The sequence below is a fragment of the Lonchura striata genome, chromosome 2 (assembly GCF_050655825.1).
Source record: "Lonchura striata isolate lonStrDom1 chromosome 2, ASM5065582v1, whole genome shotgun sequence".
NCBI lineage: Eukaryota > Metazoa > Chordata > Aves > Passeriformes > Estrildidae > Lonchura > Lonchura striata.
This window is the reverse complement of record NC_140704.1, coordinates 140,583,053-140,608,910: the sequence shown is the minus strand read 5'-3', so window position 1 is coordinate 140,608,910 and position 25,858 is coordinate 140,583,053. Positions and strand designations below refer to the sequence as shown.

Sequence of the window (25,858 nt, the reverse complement as noted above, 5' to 3'; positions counted from 1 at the left end):
GAGCTTATAGAATACAATCAAACTAATAATTAATTTACAGTTAAATCAGAGTTAATGATTGCACAGGTTTTCTACAAAAGGCATCTCTTCAGTGATAGCTGCATAATTCATGTACTCTTAGCAAATCCCTTTTACTATCCAGAATTGCAAAACCTGTGATAATTGTTTGAAACTGATGCTTATTATTTATATTCATCCCATCATTATAGTCCTACGTCATCTAAACTTGGGGGAAAATCACTGCAGGGAAAATGCATGTAACTCCCAAAATGAAGTGGATATCAGCAGTTACAAATGAGATATGACAACCCAGGTGATTGTAAGAGCAATATGGGGTTGTCAGTGTCTCATGCACATTAGGATTTGGTTTATCTCACCCAATTACTTTTGGAAATGAAAGCAAATTAAGATTGGAGTGTTTTTCAAGTATTTCCCCTTTCTCCTTTTCTTTTCTTGTTCTTGAAAATTTCATCCTGTCATGAATTTTTCTCTTTCTAAAGAACTAATGAAAATAGAGCAAAACAAAGTGGGAAAGATTGTTATGCTTCTTATACTATTTTTTTATTCTATTAGTGTTGTAGAATGTTTTTTGTTCCTTTTCTGGGGGAAGAACACTTAGAATTAAGAAACAAGACAAAAATATATACCTGTTGAAAAAACAACCTGCATATGGGTATTATTTCTTCTGTCACCAGCGTGCAGACTCTCAAAGTCTTTCATATCTCATAGAGTTTACTTGTGTAGAAAAATAATTTCTCCATTTAAATGCACTTAAGATTTTAGTAAAGATTCTGGTGCCTGATATAAAATGTCACAGAAGGTCCATCTACAGTGAATTCAGCTATGGTATAGCTCCTATCTACACCAACTGCATTACTCTGCACATACAATCCCTTCTGTTTCTGGATGAAAATTAATTAAATGAGATAACTCATACCCTCTAACCACAGTCAATTTCAAGTACAGCTTTAGTTTCCAAAGATTATGTCAGTGTGTTTAAAATACATTTTTGATTAATAATGGTCTAGATTTTCCCAATTTGCTTGTACTAAGCCACCAACATCGATGTCTTTTTGTTATTTTGGAAGTTGTTACATGTCCGAGCATCAATTCTTTTACTCTGGAGCATGGAAGATGGAGAATAGTAAATGGTTCACACTATGAGTATAAAACAAAAGTAGTTTTCAGCTGTGATCCTGGGTATTATGGTTTGGGACCAGCATCTATTGAATGTCTTGCTAATGGCACCTGGAGTTGGAGAAATGAGCGGCCTTACTGCCAAAGTGAGTACATCTTTTATCTGCATCTGCTGTACAGACTCCAGGAAAAAATGCTTTATTGGGTGAACTAGAAATGAAATAATTTAGTATTCAAAACCATAAATTAGAAAAAGTGTTTCTTGGCTGGAATTCCTGAGTATCCTAAAGATTGTTATTTACAAATATAATACATTAGATTTAGTGACAAGGACATATCTGTAGGCACACTTCTGGAGTTTAAAGGTCCCTAAATTTATAAAGGTACAAAGAAAATATTTTCCTATATGTTTATTTTAGATCAGGAATGCAGTATAGTCTTGAAAAATGCAAAAACTTTGTCTCCTGTATGCACACTTGATAAATAAAATAATCTCTCCTTTCAGGTAGTTGCCATGTAGTGTGCACTTGCACGTATCTACATCATTCCTACATTAGCTGGTATGCTGGTAACCAGCAATAGTTAATTTCCAAAAAATAAAAAATAATATTCAGATATTTAAATCAACTAAAGATGTAGCTATGATTGTGTTTCCCTCCCATACTGCTGTGAAAAGCACATGTCTTTATAAATTTACATTAGATATCTCGTTTTCAAAACTGTGGGGTTTGGTTACACTTTGAAGCTGAAAAACTCTTTCTCTTTATGGAACACGGTGTGACGTACCCTCTGACAGAGTGGGATACAGAGTGGGATACAACTGTGCTTTTGGTTCCTGTATCAAAAATGTATATATCTCCATGTTTATGTATAAATACAAAAATATTTTAAAAAGCCTGTAGATAAACCAGATAACTGTAGCTTAAAATACATTTCTAGTTTATTGACAAGACATATGAACAAAAAGAGGTTTAAAAATTCATTTTCAAACACAGATTAATTATACTGGAAATTAATTTTAATTTTGAGTTCTTTTTAACTGGAAATCTAATATATAATTTAGAGAACTTTTAAAATTAATTGCAATATTTCATCTCTCTAGTGTTAAAAATATGGTATATTTCTCAGTATCTATATCTCTGTGTATATTCTACATACTAAATTTGTATCTCTTTTTACTTTAAAAGACAAACTTCTTTTAGCTATGTTTTGAGAAGCTTTATTTGAAATATTATGGCTTATTTTCTTCTAGGCATAAATTGTGCTACCTAATTTCAGGCTCTTTTTTACTAATAATAAAATGGTTTTTGGTAATTATTAAAAGAAAATTGACAGAGAAAAAAGTTATATTGATTGAAAAGATGCTTTCAATTGTAAATAAATAGCAATTAATTTAATGAATATCATTCACTCTTTATAAAAATGTAATGTGTGAATGCTAGGGAAAGCATTTCACTATGATCTAGAAGAGCAAAATAGCCCCTTACCAAAGAAGCATATCTAAATCTGAGAGCAATTGTGATATTCCAGTATGCAGAATGTACTTGATAAAACCAAGATAATTAAACAGCATTCAATAATGTTCTGAAGTTTTTTTGAAATTTACAGAAATTATTTCAATTGTTCTTCCTCCTCTCTTAAGTATAATTTCTGGAGAAGGAATAGTTTTTATTTGCAGGTTTTTAATCTATGATTTCTACAGATTTCTCCAAAATACTTCAAGGTATGAAATTTATTTATCTGATTGACTGGTTGATAAATATTTTTGGTTAATAGGAATTATTGCATGGGTGTTTATGATTCTCAGCTGTACACTTATGTTTTGTTTTTGTTTTGCCATGAAGTTATTTCCTGTGGAGAACTTCCTACACCTCCAAATGGGAATAAGATTGGAACTCAAATCACATACGGATCTACAGCTATATTTACTTGTGACTCAGGATACATGCTAGTTGGGTCTGCAGTGAGGGAATGTCTGTCATCTGGACTCTGGAGAGGAATTGAGACCAGATGTTTAGGTATGGATATTACTGTCATGACTTGTCCATTTTCTTTCTCTCTAGGAGACAAAAATAAGCAAAGTGACCTGCTAGTCCTTTTCTATGAGCAGATACATTGAAGAGAGCTCTGCATGTATGTGGCTGGGCTGCATTGTTTTTCTCATCAAATTAGAACTATATATTTTCAAAATTTTTATTAGCTTCACAATTGCAAAATCTGTGTTGCTGTATTTTTGCATATGTCTTTAAAGTACAACTATACATAAGCAACATGACAGATTGATTCCATATGTGCCAGACCTAATATATATCCTCAGTAAAATATCTGCATAGTAGATCTGAACTAAGTGGTTGTGTCATAGAATTAAACTGTATTCTTGAAAAGATACAGAAGGAGGAAAAAAAATTTTAGAAACTTTGACAGGACCTCTCTTATTTATGAGAAAAAGCCACTATCCAGATGCTTTTTACAGAATTTGAGACCTGTTACTTTTACAAGGTTAGGCATCTTCTCTTATTTAATATACTCAGACATTGCTGCCTGAATTATTTATTAATAAAATGAACACATGAAACAATTTTAGGGCTTCTTTCTGATTCATTATATTTTATACCTTGAGCTGGGTTATTATTTACTGTAGAGACATAGGTTTTAACTCTATATTTAACCAAAATTTTAATTTCAGTTTAAATCAAAAGTATGTTAATATTCTGATTCAGAATGAAATATATGTCATATTGTATCTCATTTGTAGAGGCATGAATATATAACAGAATATCCAAAAATTGATACTCTCAGAAAACTGAACTAATTTTTATTTTGTAACACAGCATTATTTGCTAATATTCATTTAAGTGAATGACTCATGAATGAGCAAAATTTTTGCTTATCAGGCTACAAATCTGCAGCTGGAATGTTCCCTGGCATACAGCAGAGAGAGATAGAGGCTTTGTTTATGTTCACTTTAACAATGGAAACCCTTGATATTCTTCATCTTCTAAATTGTCAGCAACTGCAAGATGTTCTAAATCTAAATTTTTGAAGCATCATCCAATGTGCTTAATCAAAGTGTTCTGCTTTTTTTCATGTTTGCTTTTTTGTTTGTTTTTATTTTTACTGATTTTTCTGCATAAATTACAGCTGTTGAAATTTGGAGAAATGTAAAAATTTTTCTTCAGAGAAATAATATTATAAAAACAGATAAATTGGATGCTATTTGTGAATAGCACCTTGGAAAAATACTTGCACTTACAAATTTTGCCAAAAAAACCTCATGCCAAATGAAGACCAGCACAGAATGAATTTAATTTCTCCTACATTTGCCTGTAGAAATAAAATTGTAATATAATTTAATAATATTAACAGATTACATAATCTTTACATGCAACTTAAAAGAGGATCACTACTTCTCGGAAGAGATTCATTATTATTCAGTTCATAGACTGTAATGTCCAATAACAATAAAAAGTTAAGAAAACAACTATATGACTAGAGGACAAAAACAGTAATCTGAACCAAACCTAGAGTTTCAGACTAATAGCACTACAGTAAATCTTATAATGCTTATCTTTTAAGGTTTATTATGGCAAATTGTTGAAGACAGCATGAAAACCAGTATTACTCAGAAAAATTAGAATATACATCATATACAGCATGCAAATAATGTATACCTTGCTTAAAAAAAAAAAAAGCTAGTGACAAAGTAAATTTATAAAAGGGAGAGAGTCATGGCTGCCATAATTTCTCTTGCAACAACACTGCCTACTGTGTAACATCACCATGCAGGAATGAGTGCCCTGCAGACTTAGAATAACTAAGTTCAATTCTTGTTTCTTCCATAAGAAATTTGAGACTTAAGATAGAGTCATGAGATCAGCTAATGACAAATCACAAATAAGAAATTTTTTTAAGAAGGTTGTTGTAAGAAAGTGGAGGAAAAGGAGGAAATTAAAGAAGTATTAGAATGTGGGAGAAAGGAGATCAAATACAGCAGGATGACCTACAGAGTGGGTATTTTAACAGTTCAAGAAATTAATTTTTGTGCAACTTATCAGCATATTCATTATCTACTTTGTATGTTTTCAATTGTAAGCATTTTTTACAACTGAGCTTTTCCACATTTGCTTTCTGAAAAGTGTAGTCTTTCTTGAACTGAAGTGATTACCAATGTATTTCTATTTTAAGTTGTGAAGATGCCATTAGGTACACATTTAGATTGCATACATGAAATCCTACAGGACAAAATAATAAACGTTTCAAGTATTTTGTTTAAAAATGCACTTATTTTTTTCAAAAGTGCTACTGTAATAATTACATTTAATTGTTGTATTAGATAACCTGATTTTAATTCTAGATATGCGTAATTGAAAAAAATTGTTTGTTTGTTTTTTATTTATTTATTTTAAAAATTTATTTATTTAGAAGCTGAATATCTGCAGTAGAACTTTAAAGTAGTTTGTGGTGAACCTAATCAGATATAGATGATAATTAGAACTGAGGTAAGCTTCAAATCACCAAAAGTATTTGACTAAAATCCAATTTATGTTATTCCATGACACTGTGAACAGTAGTGCATGGTTTTGATGACATCCATAACAGCATGAGAATTTGATGATAGGTTTCTCAGCTCTTTTTTTTTCTTTTCTCATTCTGACTTCTTTTACTAAAAAAATGGATAATTTATGGATAATGAATCCATGGCAAAAGCCAGAACACCTAACACAACTGCCTTCCTTTCTCAATCACACTTTTTTTTTTTTTTCTTTAAATAATACCTAATGATAAAGTAGTATTTCATGGGTAATCACATTATTATAATAGCAGGAAATTGATTTCTTAGTCCTTATTCTCCATAGCTGATGAAAAGAAACAATGTTCAAATTGAAAAAAACAAATGAAATAAAGCAGAATTGAGCTTCTGAAGTAATTCTGTTGTCAAAGTTTAAAAAATTAAATGTTTCAGGACATTTTATTGTGAAAAAATCACATTAGTCTTTTAGAAAAAAAAAACAAGCAAAGACTAAAATCATGACAGTTGTAACTCCTAGGTTACAAACAAATTTATTATGCTTGATCTTTTTCTGTCCTGGTAACACTGAAACTGTCTATGTAATAAATCCTGAGAAACATTGGAATAGATTTTTAGTGAATATCCTACTTATAAAAAGAGACTGACAAATCTGTGATTTTGTTATACATTTTTCTCTTGGAGAAATACTTAAATATTCAACAAGAAATTGATTATTCTTTGTCTGTTTTCATGAAAACTTTGTATATTTACAGTATATACAGACTACTTATTTACAATTTTGCTTTCTTTGCATATTTGCATATTTTGCATTATTTCCTTTATTTATGGCATTAATCTTGTTTGCTTTAATTTAATTTCAGGAATAACAGTGATCATAAAAACATATATTATCATACTTTAAAAAGTTTTTCTTTTTTAGTGTATTTATTTTAATGCCTGTAATCAGATACTTAGTAAACTGGGCATTTCCTAGAGAAGAAGTAAATTGTGTCTACTTTAATAACTCTATAGTACTTTCAGAATTAACTAGTATATGAATGGTGAAAAACATTTCCTAAGATTTCTGTAATACAGATTTTTTCTTTCCCTTTTTTCAGAACAGGTATTTTTCGCCTTTTAAAATGTTTTATGTATTATTTTGGTTAACATTTTAGACAGCTTAGTCAAAAACACTTGACAAAGTAAAACTAACAGAGAAAAGTATAGCATACTTTAAAAAGTCTTTCTGTTAGATACAGTTCTTCTTATATATAATGGAGCAACTTTTTTCTTTGATTATTACAAAGAATTCTTCTTTCTTCCTAGGCCCTTACAAATTTTTAATGTAATGTACAAAATTCCATACTTCTCTTTGGGAGTTATCTAACTGAGCTTCTCTTACTTGTGCTAGTTGCATGACTGACAGTAATTTTAAATGTTGCTTAGACATCTCATCAATGAAAACTACATGAAAAGAAAGCAAAAAATATGCTTTTCAACCAATACTTAAACTCTGAGGAAAGATATCTTTGCACATTTCTCTCTTTTGTTGATTGATGAGCTAACTCCAGGTTTTCATATTTCTTGAACTTGTGACTCCATCTCAACTGTACAAAACCTAACATTTATTTCTTAATTCTTTCTTCTTTTTCAATTCCTCATGACATCTAAACATCTGATAAAATAGATCTATTGATATTCTCTCCCTTGTTTACCAAAAGTCATTGCTGTTATTTCATATGGGATAGACTCAGCAACTTTGGGAACAATAGTTTTGTTCACTTCTGCATATTAGTATTAAATCTCAAATAAAGATAAATAATGAAATATTATTAAATTTTTAAAGGTCTATAAGATTTCATATCATGTTGTTGTGACATGATTAAATGATGCTAATTCAGTTCATTTGGAGACCACTTTTATAAAGTGTCCATATGAATTAAAATGCAAAAATTAAGAATTACATTTATTTGATTAATAAGACATAAGGAAGTGTGCTTCCATACCAGAGGAGCTTTCAGTAAGGGCAGATGAATAGGAGAAAAGAGCTGTTTAGATTAGTGTGTACATTAAATGTCAACATTTGCACTTCCCAAACAATAATATCAAGAATACCATTCATCTCTTCTCCTAAAAGAAAGGCTACGCTTCGCATACTGTGTCTTTGTCTGAATTAAAAAATAATCCATCAGACTGATCAGATAATGAAACAAATAATGGATTGGGAATTATCTGCATTTGCATTACATATGGTTCAGAGAAATTTCTGTGGACTATATCTGGTCAAGTCCTCTGGGCTAAATGACATCATTACTGATGTGGTTCTAAGTTGTCAAAAAGATCTGTCAATAATTTTTTCTCTAAAAGGAGATGGAACATGTTTTGTGCACCTAGTTGAGCTTCTCAGTACGCTTCCTTTGAAAGGAATTCTAAGCTAATTTCTTCATAGTAAAACCACTCAGCACATTTATAAGAAGGAAGATCTGAACCAAAGTTCTAGTGTGAACACATCCTTTGATGTGTTAGCTGGAGAATATTTATCCCAGATTTACTCAACTCTTTTTTCATACAAAAATACTGCTTTAAAATGCTAATGAGTCATTGTTGGCAGCCTTTTACTGGTAAAGGAAAAAAACAGTTAGTTATCCATCAACTCTGAGAACAATGCTGTCCATGGAGTTAAAAAACTAGCAGACCATCTGGGGCAAAGCAATCATGTAAGCTAACAGCAAAGATAGTTCAGTGCATTAATCTATCAGTGATTTTTTTTTTTTAATATTTTCTCAAACAGTTATCAGCCACTGAAAGGTTTCTGTACCTATATAATTTCTGAAGTGTAACCTCTCTGCCACTATTTTCATACTTGAAACTTCTGGAAAAATATGTATGCAACTACCTTCTTCATCTTCACTGTTTTTAAATCTCTTTTTTAAACTCTTGGTATTTCAGTTAAGGGGTATTCTGTATCTCCAGTGTTACTGAATTAATATATCTGGAGTGCTTCTCTTTGTTCTTTAGTACTGCTGTATAATAATAAGTAGACTTTCAAATTAGGTATATGATGTTCCATCTTTAAAGAAGTATTCAGCTGTTTCAAGGAATTCAGCAGAGAATTTCCCTCTGTGGGCCATGGATTTAAAAAGATTTAAAATAACTTTACCATTCATCCTGAACAGTTTTAGTACAGCTTGAACAGCTGTCAAAATGAGACTCTTCTGAAAATAGCAAGAGAAATGCCCCAAGCTCTGTTTTGTCCAGAACTGTGCCTTCTTATATCTTTTTATGAAATGCAAGCCCTGTAAAGAAATAAAAAAAAGGACAGGAAATTATTCCTCCCGTTTTCAGCTGAGGTCATCTTGACAGGTTAATTAACTTTGTTGAATAATAAATAACATAAATCTCTGTTTTCAATAATACATGGGTATGTAGATTTTTTCACTACTGTGCTCATTTTTGACGTTACTGGCAACTAAAATAAGTATAGGCATGGTTTTTGTCATTTAATGTAAAGATTCTGTATTCATTTATTCCTGTTCTCATAGAACAACCTGCAGAAAAGAAATCTCATTTATAGCTATGGTTTGAAAGGTTCTGACACTAAGTTATTATGTTCATTCTTCATTGCTAGAACATGATTTCATGTCAAATTAGGTAATTTATTTGGTGGTCATAGGTTATTAATATCCTTCATTCCCAATCTTTGACTAATTTTTGTTTTTAATAATATTTCATGCAATTATTCTTCTCAAGTTTTGCTAGACTGGAAATTGAGAATGTTATATTTCTTATTTCTCCTCTCAAATCTTCTACTCAGTAGAACCTTCTCTTAGTCTCTTTTAATACTTTTTTTTGGTAATTTTGACTTGTCTTTGCAAAAGTGGTATCTTTTGATTCAGTATTACAAGTTACAAGTTACGTTAAGATCCATGGGTCTCATCTGGATTCATAGAACAGCTACAGAAATCTTTTACATCTATGTCATAGAAAAAATGGAACTACAACTGGTCTTATGGTACAGCACAAAAATAGAAATATTGACAATGGACAAAGCTGTAATAAAAACAGTCTAGAATAGCTGTGTAGTCTATAATCCTAACTTAATGGAAAGCCAGCTATTTACTATCAGGATATTAGAATATGCTTATTTGTCACAAAGCCCTTATAATAAGAGTTTAAATGAAAGTCCTGAGAAACAATTACCATCAGAATTGATAATAAAAAAAACCAGAATATGCAGCAATAAATATGAGCATATCTTTAATCTATAATGAACATATTGAAATTATTTTCTTAGATAGCTTAACAGAAAAATGTTAAAGGTAAGAATTTTACTAAAATTCATGAGAAAAATAAATAAACACCTTAGTTTTAGAAGACACGCAACAAACCCATAATAGAATTGAAGTTTAGTAATAATTGCTCTTCCAAATACAGGTGTTGATATTGATAAAGGTTTTTTGTTGGTTTGATGTTTTGTTTTTTCTTCCTCTATGCTTTTTTTTTCTCTCTTGACATTGGGGAAGTAATGATAGCAGCTACTATAAGCTGAGGTGTTAATTTCCTCTGGCAGAGAACACCTCTATGGCTGTGTAAATGAGAGTGGGAAAATAAAGAATAAAAGTACTGGAAAATATTAATGAGACTCTAACTTTTTTGGATCTTACTCATCTTCATGAATCAGTGGAAATGCCTGTAAAGTTCTCCAATATACTCTTAACAGGAATTATATACACTGTTTTTTAGATTTTTCATAGCAAACATAGTGAACTGCTTACCACATGCACCTACATGACAGTTGTCAGGTATGTTTTTTTTGAAAATAAAACAAATAATACTGAACCCATAATTTTAGGGTGTTGGACTGCTTTGGTTTTGGTTTCTTTTTCCCTCTTTCTTTTGTTTGGTTTGGTTTTAATGTTTTGGGGATTTTTGGGGTTTTTTGGGGTTTTTTTGGGTTTTTTTGGGTTTTTTTTTTGTATATCCCTCAGTCACACTAAGCTTCCTCTGGAAATCAGAGTAAAAACTGGCAAAAAATCCTGCAAATTCCCAAGTTCTGTTTGTTTGTTTGTTTTAATCTCTTTTTTAGATTTGAGATGAAAAATGTTTCACAAGTCTGGTATATCCTGTTTTTAAATTATATTTACTTAACATTTTCACTGGTTGATTAGAATTCTGTTATGATAGAAGTACAGTTTTATAATACAGCATTATAATATTCTTAATGAATTCATCTTTATTTCTCAGTTTAGAAATCTTACATAGGGAGAGAAGTAGTCTCTACTGTTTTAAAAATATGTTTCATTACTAGCAGTGGGAAGCTCACAATTGGTCATGCAATATAGTTAGTGCTCCAGAGATATAATTGTTATACAGAGTGGGAGGAAATAATCAAGACAGAGAGATTTGAAGTAACAGACTCATAAAATAGCCTAAATTGGAAGGGAATTTGAAAAATCATCTGATCCAACATTTCATGGCAGAGAGAGCTGAGATGGGATTACCTAGCAACCTGTTTAGTCCCATTTTGAAAACATCCGGTGATGTAGACTCCCATCACATCTCTGAATAGATTGTTGCAGGGAATGCTTGCTTTTGTTGTCAAAAGAATTCTTTCTTATGTCATGATGAAACCTTTCCCAGTGCAGCTTGCACCCATTGCTCTTCATCCTCTCCATGTTACTCCATGTGAAGAGAGAGCCTCCATTATTTTTGTAGCCCCTCTCTAAGTACTGGAATGCTGTGATGAGCCCCCCGCTGCTTGAGCTTTCTCTTTTTCAGGAACTAATGCCTCCAGCCTTTCCTCATAGGAGAGGTTTTTGAGCCTTTGATTATTTTCATGACCAGCCTTTGCAGTCTGTCTGAATCTTTCTGCATCTTTCATGTGCAGCCTAGCAAGCACTGAGTAGAGTGGGATGGTCACATCTCTACCACTGCTAATAATGTTTCTGCAGATGCAGCCCAGGATCCATTTTGCTTTCACTGTTGCAGCCACACTGCTGGCTCACAGTCAGCTTCTTGTCCACCAAGACCCTCAGGAGCCTTTCAGTGACACTGCTCCCCAGCCCCACAGATCATGGGCTGTTCTGGGCTCTTTGGTTCTGTCATCCCAGGGGCAGCATCTTGCAGGTGTTTTAGTTAACCTCAAACAGTTATTTCTTGCTTGCTCCTCCAGCCTACCCAGGTCTCTCTGTAAGATGTCTCTTCCTTCTCACCTGTCTGCCTCACCACCAGTCTGGTGTCATCAGCAAACCTGCTGGGGCTGCTTTCAATCCCATCATTCAGATAATTTATGAAGCTATTCAATGTCATGGAGCTCATTACTGATCCTTAGGGACCCCTGTTGAGATAGATTTACAGCCTGAGTGCAAATCACTGATCACCAGCCTTTTAGTGAAGCCTGTTAACCCATTCCCTACCCACCTTGCAGACCACCCACCCAATCTGTATCTTGCCCTTTTGTGCAGGAAAAGGCTGTGGGAAATGGTATTGAATACTTTGCTGAATTTCAGGTATGCAACATCCACTACTCCTCTCTGTATATATAGTAGATATTGAATGAAGTCAAAAGAAAAGAAAAAAAAAAAAACAAAGAGTCTCAAAAGTCTAAAGAAGTTAAAACTAGGATCTGAGAGGTTTATGACAATGAGAAGATGTAGGGTAAGAAGATGGTATTTTTAAATGACTTTAAATTTTCTGGAGCAAGACTGGGACATTACTGCAAGACATACAGATGATTTGCAATGAATTTTCACCTGTTGAAGTTGTATGGGTTTTGTGAAGTCCACGTAGAATTGCAGAAACTGCACTGTGATCTCAGTTACCTCACATGTTGAATTGCTTCAGTTTTACTCTCTCTGCACAGGAAACAGTGATTGACCTTTCTGGTGGAGTATTTTGCTTCCACTCTGCCATAAAGCAACACAAAATTCTTAATTAAGAACCAAGCCATATATTATAATTAATGCAACTAGAAAAATATTTCCTTGAGCATGATCTAAATCACTACAGACTGTGTGATTGCACTTTTGATAGAAACTAATCTTTTACAGCTCAGTTTTTATTCCTCATCTGGTTAGTCTTGTTTATAGTCAGAAATATGATAGGATAGGGAAATTAGTTACTTTGGAGTATGTTCAAAAAGTCTACTACATGCTGAATGGATTATGTATTTCTTGGAAAATCAAGAAATATTCTGACAAAAAAATTTTAAACATCATGCCATTTTATCCTAGAAAACATAAATGTCATGTATGCCTATTTTTTACATAAGACTGAGGGAAACAGGGAGGGAACAAAGAGGGGATAATATAGCCTTGAAGAGTACCAGATTTGGACTCTTGCTAATTACACGGAAGTCAAATTGCAGTCATCAATCTGATATATGTGGCATGTGGAGGTTCATATACTACTAATACTGAATTGGTAAATTGGTAAATTCTGATTGTTTTATCATGATTCATACAATGAAATACAATACAAAACTCAAGTTGTAAGAAAGTGTAAGATTTTCCTTTTTTTGGAAATTTCTAACCTCAAATGAATGAGGCAAAATGCAGGATATTAGAAGAATTTAAAATTTCAAAGGAAAAAACAGTCCAAACCATACTGCTTCTATATGTCTTTTTTTTATTAGCAATCCCATGCTTTTTTTTTTGTTTGTGGGAGCTATTTGATGAAAATTAGAAGACAAAAGTAGACTGGTGGAGTTTGGTTGGCTGGTATTTTTGTTTTTTGTTTTTTGTTTTTTTTTTTTTCCTAAAAAGTACTAGCTGAAACACTGGGTTTGTTTTTTGGGTTTTTTGTGGGTTTTTTTTCTTTTTTTTTGTTTGTTTTTGGTTTTGCTTTTGTTTTTTTGGTTTTTTTTTGTTTCCTGTCTTACTCTTCTTTTGGCAGTGAATTCTTTACCAGATATCACAGTCTTAATGAAATCAACCATTCTTAGAAGACTTTCCCATTACCACATTTTTTTGCTGAATCAGTGCCCATTTTCCAGAATTCATTATGAAAAATATCAACTACATCGTCTGTTTTTTTTCCCAGACTCTCTGTAGACAAAAATGTCTCCTTTTGACTTTCATAGTGAAAAAACAATATTTCTCATATTTTGAGAGTAAAAGATTAGGCCTAGGCCTAATCATAGACAGATTTTTGGTTGCCGTTTGGTTGCCATGATTTAGAGGCTGTTTTGATAACTGCCTTCAGCCAAAGAATGTTGATCTCTTTGGAATTCCACTAGGAAGGAGAAACAGAAAAACATTACAGAGAGTCAAATTCCAGCAATAAATTCTTCAAGTTAATTTTTTTTATATTGTACAAAGTCTATATTTATAATGTCCACATGGATTGATATCTATAATATTTGTATTATTTTTATTTATGTGGAATTTTTCTATTTAGTTAAATATATGATGTTTTCATGTTACCTTATTCATTTAATCATAACCAAAATAAAACTAAGGTAAATAATACATATTTTACATGTTACAATAAAAAGGAATTACTCATATTTTTAAAGGAAATTTTATTATATATATGACATTTAATGTCTTTGTACATCATCTTTTTGTAAGTTTTATATGTGTATGGTTGTACTTATACATATGAATGACTGCAGTTTTCACCAAGCTAAAAAATATAAAGCTTTGAATTAGGTCAATAAAAACACCTTGAAAAATATTCAACATTTCTTTGTTTTAGTTAAGGAGGTTTAATTAAAATTTCTATGGAATATTTACTTTTTTTTTTTCATTTTCTTTTTTTTTTCATTACTATAAATAAATCCAGCTGGTCACTGTGGTATCCCAGATCTTATAGTCAATGGACAAGTAATAGGAGAAAATTATGGATATAGAGACACAGTTGTTTACCAGTGCAGTCCCGGCTTTCGGTTGATTGGCTCTTCTGTCAGAATATGTCAACAGGATCACAACTGGTCTGGCCAGCTTCCATCCTGTGTGCGTAAGTAAGCATGGCAACACATACTGATTTATGTTACAGGAATATCTGTGTCAAACAAGAGGAGGATTGAGTAGCCCTCAAAAGTATGGGGCCACATAAAATCTGTGATTCATCTATCAGGTCTGAAGTTAAGTGTTGTCATCTAAAATTTCCACTGCATCTTTTGGCAACTGAGTATCTGCTGTTTTGGATATGAAAATTCTTCAGAAAGTGATAGGACTTACGAATGCCACTACTCAAATTTTAAAATGGCTTTATGACCTGTAGTGGCTTTTGGAAATATTTAATGTATATTTACTTTCCCTGTTCCAGTTAGATAAGTAAATGCTGTTGAAGTAAACTGTCAATGCTGCAGATTAAAATGTTTTCCTTACCAATATTTTTTTTCTTCTTTTTCCTCACGGAGATGCTGTTACTTTGATTTGTGATTTTGGGGTTCTTTTGAGTGAATATTGTGCTTTGTTAATGAGGTTTCTTTTGCATGATAAGTGTGTCAAGCCATCACATGAAAGACCTTTAAGTAATAATATAAAATGATGTATTTAATTTAGGAAAATTTGAGATTTCTTTAAGTACTTTAAAGTAAATTACCACTATTTTACAGGTTCAGTAATATTAGTGTATTGAAATTGTACTAATCTGTCTCCAAATATCCTATAGTTCTATCTTTGTAGCAGAAATTCTCATAATGCCAAGCCATAGCACACAATGTTAATTCATTTATTCTGTGACATTTTAATTTTTATTTTTAATTACTGATTAGGTTTTTTTACCAACATTTTGTTACAAAATAGAAGAAAATGTTTGTGCTAAGTGTTTTTGGATCATTTTGTGAATATTAATTTGTGTCCAATTTTCCTTCCTTTTCTTTCATAACTTTGCCTTCTTTAGAAAGATTCTTTATAATATTAGAAAAATTTCACTGCGCCAATAGTTCTGGGTTTTTTGGGGTTTTTTTTATAGTCATATATTTATAGCTTCACAAAGTATTTAGGCCACAAAGATAAAATATTGAGTTGATAATAATACAAATTTGTAAGAAATAATACCTGAGGAACTAAGGAAGTGAAAAATTTCCTTTCAGTTTCAGACTATACATAATGAAAATCTAGTGCTTGCTTTTCTCCTGCTTCTTCAGATGTGTTTTCTTTATTTGCTTTCATTACTGCATGTCAAATTCTATTTAATTTATTTAAAAATTTAAGTAAGTTCTTGAACATTAATACATCTTGGAAAATATGCAGTATCTCACAATATCAAAGCTTAAAAATACTATTATATAATTATTATCTACTGTATGATAAATAATGAAAAGTGATAACATCGTATTCTGTTTTTGGGGTTTTTTTGACTGGTGCTATGCTAGCTGTCAGCTGTGGTCACCCTGGAAGTCCTATTTATGGAAGAACAAGTGGAAATGGTTTCAACTTCAATGATGTTGTGACATTTTCATGTAATACTGGGTATGTTATGCAAGGACCAACCAAAGCTCAGTGCCAAGCTAATAGGCAGTGGAGCCACTCACCTCCAATATGCAAAGGTAAGAGTGCAGTATTTACAGGTTTCTAACTAAATGTTGTAAAATTAAGGCTGAAAAATAACCAGGGGGTAAAGGAACACAAGACAAAATTATTCCTTTTTCACCAACAGTGAGACTGATTAACTAACATAATAATCTTATTATTAAAGATGTTTGGTCATGCTATTATTTTTTAAAGTCATGTTAACAGGATAACAGTTGCAGAGAAACTTTCTTATTTGTCTGTAGATTGTATTGCTTTTATAAAAATTGTTTCTGCAAGTTAGTGAAGCAAAATTATGGAGAGGTAATTAAGAGCTTAAAGGCTGAAATAAGTTTCTCTGCATCTTTAGCCAGTATAGTTCTAGCAGACACATAGGAAAAGCTACTTTTCTTCCTTTTATATCTCCATTGGTGCTCCACTGAGCATCATGATATTGAAAATTTTTATTCTAATTTATTAACATTGTCCATTTGAGTTGGTTTTCAATGCTTCTAGGTATTATATATAAAATTATTTCACTTAGAAAAATAATAGCATGAAAGTAGTTCTACTTATGTTTTCATAAACAGTTTTAAGAAGGTTTTGTCACCCCTGTCTTTTTAAAATCTCTTATATGCTTTTTAAATAATTGGTTTTATTTAGAAAAATATTCTTTTTGCTGTAACCTGCATGTACATATGCAGAAATTCTAATGATTGTTTTTCAGCATCTTCTCTGCAGCTTCTATGGATTTTTATCTGTGCATAAACTAAATAATGTGTTTCTATTGAAAAACATCTGAAAAACATTGCTGTATTTTCTTTTCAATAGGTGTTTTCCACTTTCATTTGATCACTTTCCCCTAAGAGATACTGCCAAATAGTTTGCAGAACTTAAATTTCCAAGGACTCTTTGTTGATGAGAATACATTATTTTCTAAATTTGCAATACTAAACATGTACTCTGTGTTTAGGGTACATACTTAATCCCATTTTGAATCTGGTTGCTATCAGTCACCTTGGTATTCTCGTATTGCAGAATAATGTGCCAAAGTGCTGACAGCTTATTGGCATGTAGGCATTGGTAAATAAGTTGATCAGGTTACTCTTTGAAACTTTACACAGTCCTGAAATTGTACATTGGTTTTAGGAGAGAGTTTAAAAACAATAAGTACTAATCTTGTTTTGGGCATCATTAATCATGTCAGCAATGTACAGTGAAATCCATTCTAATATGATTTTGTTTTATTTGCTTTGAAGTTACATAATAGTAAACATTTCATGTTTGTAAACTACCAAAAGTGCAATATTATTGAACAGGCTACACACTGTTGCGAAGACTTTGCTTTTGTCCCATAAAATTTTCATAAAAATTCAGTGCAGTTGCTGTTATACTATTTACAACTTTGTTAAATGTCTAGCTTCTTAGCCAACCATAATAATTGTGGAAAAGTTTTGGAATGGTCAAAGTTCCTTGTATTTTGTTGCAAGAGCTCACTACTCCTCGATAATGAATAAATTATTTTCATTACTTTAAATATATGCTTGGTAACATGAACGTGGACAGCATTCTTGGGCACATGGTGTGATTGTTAGGGTTGTCCTGTGCAGGGTCAGGAGCTAGATTTCAATTATCCTTGAAGGGGGGAAAACAGAAAAAAAAATATACAGAAATGTAGCTCAGATTTTCCTCTAGGGAAAGAAAAAATTCAATATTGACCATCGATGTAGCTAACAAATTGTTCTGTCCTTTACTGTTAAAGAAGTCAAATACAAGCAGAAAGTTATTTTTGTCCTTGGAAAAGGTAGGTTTCCTAGGCTTGTAATATCAATATTTGAGACCTGCTAGAAGAAGCACACAAACAGACTACAACATTTAGAATAGTGGCTAGAGAGGACATGAGCCCTAAAATGAATACATTAAGTGATTTAGGTGGGAAAAATGATCTTGAATTGCATCTGCCAATACCATTTTTCCTTAGCAGATTACTGAGCTTTTCAGCATATTTTAATAATTTCATATACAGACATCCATGCACATTTATCTCTGAAATTTAACAAATGTGAATGCAGGGTCCTGCACCTGCATTCACAGGTAGAAGGAAGAGTAACCCCAGTAACCCCATACACCAATACAGGCTGGGGGTGGAAAGCTCTCCACAAGCCCAGCAGTGCCTTTGTGGCTGTGAAGGCCAGTGTTGTCATGGGGTGCATTAGGAAGAGCATTGCCAGCAGGTTGAGGGAGGTGATGCACAGGAAATTCCACCTGAATACACATGCAGATATATGGATTTGCACACAGGTGTGTGCAAGTGCGTGTATATAAACATGCAATTGATTATAAGAATGTAGGGATAGTAATTTTTATGGGAATTTTGGTTTTCTGAAAAAAAAAATATTCACTTTGAATAAGTGATGATGTGTTTCCTTGACCAGAGGAAATATGAAAACTGTTAAAATAATCTTCATGACCTCCAAAATAAGTATTATACTGAACTCACAGGTAGCTGTAAGACACAAAGGGGGAAAAATCCATATTCAGGAATTTTCAAAAATATAACTTTTAAAGTGCTAAGGACTCAAAAAATTCATCACTATTCTTATTCATTAAAGTTAACCTCTATTTTTAAAAACTCCTACGCACTTGTTGGGATATGTTCTTATTCTGTCAGATTCACCACAGTATTACCTAACTGACCTTGTGCCCTTTAGTTCAAAACACCTGTCTTAAAGATCATCCATTATCAAAATGTTGGTATAGGAACATAAGTTCTTTTGCATTTCTGTGTGTGTTAGGTCGAAATCACATCTAGCCCCAAAATATGTTTCTATTTGTGGACAATAGTGTTTGTCAAGATAGGAATATAAATTCATTTTATTGGTATGTTCAGCAACTTTTAGTGACCAATAATTTTACAGTATCATCACATTGTAAAGAAGCATTTCCTTTTATTTGCTCTGGATTTAACATCTTCTGGCTTTAGTATTTTGTCGTTTCAGTTCTTCTTCCTAATTCACTACCACTGTATAAAAAGTAAGGGTATATAAAACCAGCAACACATTGGATATTTCTTATACAAAGAATAGGAGACCATTTTAGGAGACTGTATTAGTATGGCTCTCAAGTCTGTGCTCTTTTTCTTTTTAGTGGTCAATTGTTCTGATCCTGGAATTCCTGCAAATTCTATAAGAGAAAGTAAAATCGAACATGGCAATTTCACGTATGGCACAGTGGTATTTTATGACTGCAATCCTGGATATTTTTTGTTTGGCTCCTCAGTTTTAATTTGCCAACCGAATGGCCACTGGGACAAACCTCTACCTGAATGCATTAGTAAGTAGATAATGAGTTTGCTTCTACAAAGAATGTGGACTAGATAAGGTATTATTTCACACAACATTTCCATCAGTCTCATGACAGCAATTACAATAATCATATTTATATACATTTATTTGTGTACAGTACTGATGGAGGGTCTCAGTAGCTGCTGAAGCAGCAGTTATATAGTTCTTATATGTAGCAAATAACATAGAATACTTACAAAATACAATAGCCAAAAAACATTTCTGAATGCTCCAGCATAATAATCCCTGATAGCAGAGATGCAAGGTCAAGACCTGTCTGTTGACTTCACCAGTAACAGCACAGTAGAACACCTAAGATGTCCTCTGGACAGTGTCCTCAATTTGCCACACCAATAGATGTACCTGAACATCATACTCGTACACAACCTATTCACTAAGGCAAGTGGATCAACACAAGTAGGTTATTTTTATTCTGGTTTGTCATGCACAACTTTCTAACTGTGATGCAGAAATAGCCAGAGATGTTTCTTAGACTTTTAATTGGCTTGGAACAGTTGATTTACCTGGTTCTCTATTAGCCTGTGAAAAGGGTTTCATTTAGGATCAACATTTTTCACTGAGAAAGGCTTCTTTTCTAGAGATTAAAGGGAAAACAGTCCAAAGGTTACTTATTCAGGAATCATGTTTACAATACTGTAGCTATTTATTCTCAGGAGGCTTCATTAGTTTGGCTATTACCTCTCAAAAATCAGAAAAAAAAAATCTTTTTTTCTTATTAGAGATAAAAATTTTAGTTATGGAACCTTTCCCTTTCTTTGATGGGGTAAGTAGAAGATAAGTAACTGAAAGTCACAGTTAAATTTGAAACAAAGTGTTTGTTGGTTGCAAGTTGAATTTAAAGTCAACATGACAACTTCAAAAAGATAAATATTCCTTAATAGTAATGTATTTCCAAATAGAAATGAATTTAAAGTTTTAAAGATTTATTTTTTCTACATTTGTATTTTAATCTCTTAGTCATTTTTATCTGAATTGTCACAAATAATTTAATAATATAGCCTTTGTTCTTCTTTTAAAAGAGCTTTGGGAGTAAAAGTGATGCATATACATTTGAAAGGTCATCTTCAGCTTTATTTGTGTCATTTTTATAGAGGGTCAATGAATTCTACCTAAGTGGTATCCATGATATTTTGTAATCCTAAACTTACCAAAAGTTTTTAAGAGCTTCTGGAGTGTTTTGCAAATTAATTTTGGAATGGGACTTCTTACAATGGCTTGTATTGATAGCACAAGGAGTAATGGTTTAAATTAAAATGAGTTATTTAGATTAGATATAGAGATTTTTTTTTTTTATGAGGGTTGCAAAATAGAAAGAAAGAAATTAGTTAAAAAGGAAAAAAAAAAAATTCAATAAGCTTCTCGTATGAAATCCCAGCCTAAAAACATTAATATCAAATTAAATTTTGTAGAATGTATAATAAAATCAAGGGTAATATTAAAGGTGCTATAATTTTTAAGGTCAATTATTAGGAATCCAAGACTTCTAGATATAAATGTAAACAGAAAAGTGTGTACAGGAAAGCCCAAATGTGGAAATTGTAAGGTACCAGTATGAAATTAACTGTCCTGTATGACATCTGGATAGGGCAAAAGAATCAATCAAGAATACTATAGATAATAAAATATTCTGAAAAACTGTCAATGATCTTCACAAGATAAAGGTCTCATTTTGTTTAAGCATGCATGGCCAACATACCTTTTTATTGACAATGTTCTAAGTTTTCATTCTCAGTAATCACCCATAATTGATAGTAGATTTTAATTAGAAACAATTGATTTAAAAAGTAACATGCTGACAACAAGTGCTTGTTATGTAAGGTTGACTATTCTGGCTGTTTTACTCAAAGTCGTCAAATCAGAGCAGTCACAGGTGTCAGTGACACTAGGCAAGAATCAAAGTGGATCAATAGCTTACCACATTGCTAAATCTTTTGTGATCCTGTCAGGAAGATTCTGCACTGTGGAGGTTGGACTTTTGAGAGAACATGTCCTTAAATGAAAATCATTATATACATAAATTAAAGCTTTAAGACCATAATAATAATTTAAGAAAGAAAAATTGCTATTATGATTTTGATCTTATGCTCTATTGTACAATCATGGTACTGTTGCATGTATCTGAAATGCCATGGAATTGAACACATCCTCGACCCTGATCAGGCTTCTGATCTGGATTTTTCTTTAATTTAAAAAATCCTGTATTTTTAAATAATACATGATACATAAATGCAAATATCATCTACATACCATGGATAGATGTAAGATTAAAAAAAATCAAACATCAGGCTTAGATTAATTTTGTGTACATAGTGGATTGGTTTATAAAATTTTGGTTTATGAATTTTTGTGCATTTCCCAAACTTGATTTATTTAGCTTGCTTTTAAATTAGCTCCTTGTCCTGAATTATTAAGAGAGATAAAGTTCTGTATATTCTCTACCACAGCAGTGACTTTGGCAGATACTGTGTTCCTGTAATTTTTCTCTGAAGAGTGCAAGGTGTGTGCATGTCTTCATAGCATAGAGATCAACTTAGTGAATGAGTGGTTTTGAACATCAGTATATGTATCTAAAATATATTTTTTGACACCTCAAAACATTTTCACAGCTTTTAGTCTGAAGCATATTTTGCATTCTAATCCCATGATCATCCCCCTTCCCTCAACGCTAAAAATGTTAACCCCTTCACAAAGTTTATGTGTGCAGTTATGAAAATGAAAACTAAAAATTGTTTGATCAGTGATAATAACCTTCTTTTATCTCCAATAATTATGCATTGTAGTGATTGACTGTGGACATCCTGGAGTTCCTCCTAACGCGGTGCTGTCTGGAGACAAATACACCTTTGGTTCTACTGTTCATTATACCTGCACAGGGAGGCGATCGCTCTTGGGGCAGTCATCGCGCACATGTCAGCTAAGTGGGCACTGGAGTGGATCTCTTCCTCACTGCTCAGGTAATATATGTGAATTAATGACTGGATCCTGAAGTTGTTTTGAATACATTTTGATTTTTTCAGAAGGTCATTTAAAAATCTGTACAATTATGTATAAAGCTGAATTATCATCCCAGTAGAAGTAAAAAAAAACGTAAAGTCAAAGTAAGCATAAAGTATTAGCAAGAAAATAATCCAGAAGAAGTAGACATTTTTGGTGGCAGTTAATATGATCAAGAAATTTCAAATTCAGTTGACTGTTAACTAAACCAGTTTGCTTTCAATATATTTTTATGTGATTTCTGGCAAATCTTGCAACATTGTCTCTACAAGATGATTGGTTAATTTTCTTATAGTTTTTCTTTTAACTTGCAAAAACTCTACTGGCTTAATGACACCCCAAATATAACTTGATTGTGTAATACATCCATCTGTATAATAAGGCCAGGTAGGCTCCACATAATTTCAGGCAGAATGCTCAGTTTTTGAGGGAACACCAACTAATCCTTGTAATTGTTTAGCCCTCACTGAAGTCAATATATATTTTCTGAAAAACGTTGCTTAGGAATATTGTATGTCACAAATTCAGTTTGACTCACTTTAAGAGCAGTGATCAAGTGAAAAACAGAAATCCAAGTCACACATTAATTTGGGATTTGATTAAATCCCATTTGTTATTGCAGACTGTAAACAAATACTGTGACGAAGGTTAACCATGTTATCAGTTTTAATTCACAGCAAATACTGGTAGACATTCTTTCTTGTCCTGCATATGTTTCATAATTTAATTTAAGAAATCAGAGGAGTTTTGAATCTTATCTAAAACAGTGTAATTCAGAGAACTTAGACATGTTCAATGACAGAAAATAATAAGAAAAGAAGTGACATGTTTTTCTTAAATTAGATCTATGTCAAAACTAGAAGTGAAAATAACTGATGTGTAAGACTGACTATGGTCTACTAGTTTCACATTCAAAATCCAAGGTTCTTTAGAGTATTAGTAAATAGTAGCATCATAGAATGGTTTGTGGTGGAAGGGACCTCCAAGGATCATCTAGTCCTCCCTTACTGCAATGAGAAGGGATGTGTTCAACTAGATCAGGTTACTCAAAGTCCTGTTCAAGCTGACCTTGAACACTGCCAGGTGTGTTGCATCCACAAGTTCTCCGGGCAGCCTGTTCCAGTGACTCACTGCACACATTGTAAGAAATATCCACCTAATGCCCAATCTAAATTTAGTCTCTTTCAGTTTAAAATTGTCTCCTCTTCTCCTGTCACTACAGACCTTGATCTTTCTTCTGTATTTTATGTATTGAAAGACCACAATGGGATCTTCCAGAAGTCTTACTTCAGGTTAAAGAGCCCAAATTCTCTCAGCCTTCTTACACAGCAGATATGTCCCAGCTCTCTGATCATATTTATTAAATTCCTCTGGACCTGCTCTAACAGGTCTTTGTTTCTGTTGTATTGGAAACCTCAGAAATTGATACAGTAGTCCAGGTGGAGGTCTCACATATACAAAATATATATTTTTTTTTTTCTCTTCTGCCCTTATCACTTCAGTGTAATCAGTTATAAACTGATTATCATCTGCAGTTTCAGAATACCAAATTTTACAGCCCAAGGCACAGGCATAGTTGAAAATTAATATGAAATATTAAAATAGAGCTTCTTGTTTAAAATATTGCATTAAATTATAAAGTGTTGGAAGAATTTTTCAGTATCTGAACCTTCTCTCACAAATTATCAAGAACCTGCAATCTGACAAAACTTAGAAAAATGTACACCTAATTTAATCCTTAAACTTTCTATTAATAAAGCAGGAGGAGATTTGCCACAATGAAGCAAAGATCAGGTTGTTATAATCTGTAGTTTTACAGGTATGGGCTAGAAATCAAACTTTAATGTAAAATAATCTTATTTAATAAATAATGATATATTAATATATTTGCAGATTTGAACTATTTTAATAAAAAGTAATTTTACAGCTAGCATGAATCCATATTTTTCTGGGGGAAAAAATCCTCTTTAGATAAAATCTAAGGCTGCTTATTATAATTTTTCATAGTGTTAATAAGAAAAAATATTTAAAATTCTAAATTGTGAATTGCAAATATAGTTTAAGAAATAGACAAAACTATCAAAGAGTACAGCCTAAAAATACACATGAAAATATCAAAGGAGCCCCACTGGAAATAGGACTATTCTATAGTATTTCTCCTATTAAATTAAATAAGTGTTGAAATATGAAAGTGTTGGATTATTATGACAGATGTATATAACTTTTTTTTCTAATTATTGTTTTTCTAACTACACATAGAAAACTCAAATCACATCTAATTAAATTTTCTTAATACATGAAGAAAAATTTCCTTGACATAGGAACATTTTTATGTTAATCATAATGAATCAAATTGTGCAGAATAAAGCTCTTATTTTCCTTAACTGTACTGTACCAAACTATAATTCTAGTAAAATGTTCAGATTTTATTTTCGAAGCCTATATCTAAAATGCTTTCTCATTATGAAATAATTTTCAGTTCATGACACAGAATTTCTATATTTTGCATCTAAAATATGTTAAATCATCAGCATTCATTATTAGCCTTTAAATTGCCTTATTCATTTTAATGCATATTAAAACATTAAAATTTTCATGATTGTTGATATTATTAATAATATATAATGTAGAATATTTAACTGAGAAAAGATACAGCATACTTGTCCTTTTATATATGAAAAAGAATTGAAAAAGGATACATTAGATCAGTGAACATAAGATAATTTTGTAACATCATCTTTATGACACTTTCTTATCACATGACATTGAGTTAGAAGCAGTTTTCATGTCTCATTGATATATACTGGCATTCAGGAACAGTTTTCAATCATCATATGCATATCAGATGGAGTCAGAATTGTTTTGCAATGTAGAATTCCTCAAAAGTGTAGCAAGGGTTGTAAATATAAATATCGTCCATTTCATCAAGATTAAATGTCAACTGAGAATTTGTTACACATGTGAGTGAAGGATAGCTCATAACTATCTGTAAAAACAATTTAATTGAGTCTGTATGAGGTAGTAAAAATATGTTCTCTTAGACTTCATCACAGTCTACAACTTCCTGATGAGATGGAGAGGAGGGGCAGACACTGATCTCTTTGTGGTGAGCAGTGACAGAACCCAAGGGAATGACCTGAGGCTGTGTCAGGGAAGGTTTAGGTTGGGTGTTAGAAAAAGGTTCTTCACCCAGAGGGTGGTTGGGCACTGGAACAGATCCCCAGGGAAGTGGTCACAGCTCCAGCCTGACAGAGTTCAAGTGTTGGACAATGCTCTGAGGCGCATGGTGTGACTCCTGGGGATGGTGCTGTGCAGGGCTGGGAGCTGGACTCAATGATCCTTGTGGGTCACTTCCAACTCAGCTTATTTTGTGATGGAATCTTTGATTCCAT

General features: G+C 32.2%; 1 protein-coding gene across 6 annotated transcripts in view; it reads left to right on the top strand.

Annotated features, from left to right (window-relative positions):
* Positions 1-25,858, top strand: part of CSMD3 (CUB and Sushi multiple domains 3) — a 578,243-nt gene that overhangs the window by 508,043 nt on the left and 44,342 nt on the right. For all 6 annotated transcript variants that reach the window (XM_085572460.1, XM_085572459.1, XM_085572458.1 and 3 more), the window contains 6 exons: positions 1,089-1,283; positions 2,982-3,155; positions 14,432-14,605; positions 15,972-16,145; positions 19,255-19,440; positions 22,253-22,426. In XM_085572460.1, the coding sequence (XP_085428586.1) occupies positions 1,089-1,283; positions 2,982-3,155; positions 14,432-14,605; positions 15,972-16,145; positions 19,255-19,440; positions 22,253-22,426 (1,077 nt within the window). The remainder of the gene's footprint in view (positions 1-1,088; positions 1,284-2,981; positions 3,156-14,431; positions 14,606-15,971; positions 16,146-19,254; positions 19,441-22,252; positions 22,427-25,858) is intronic.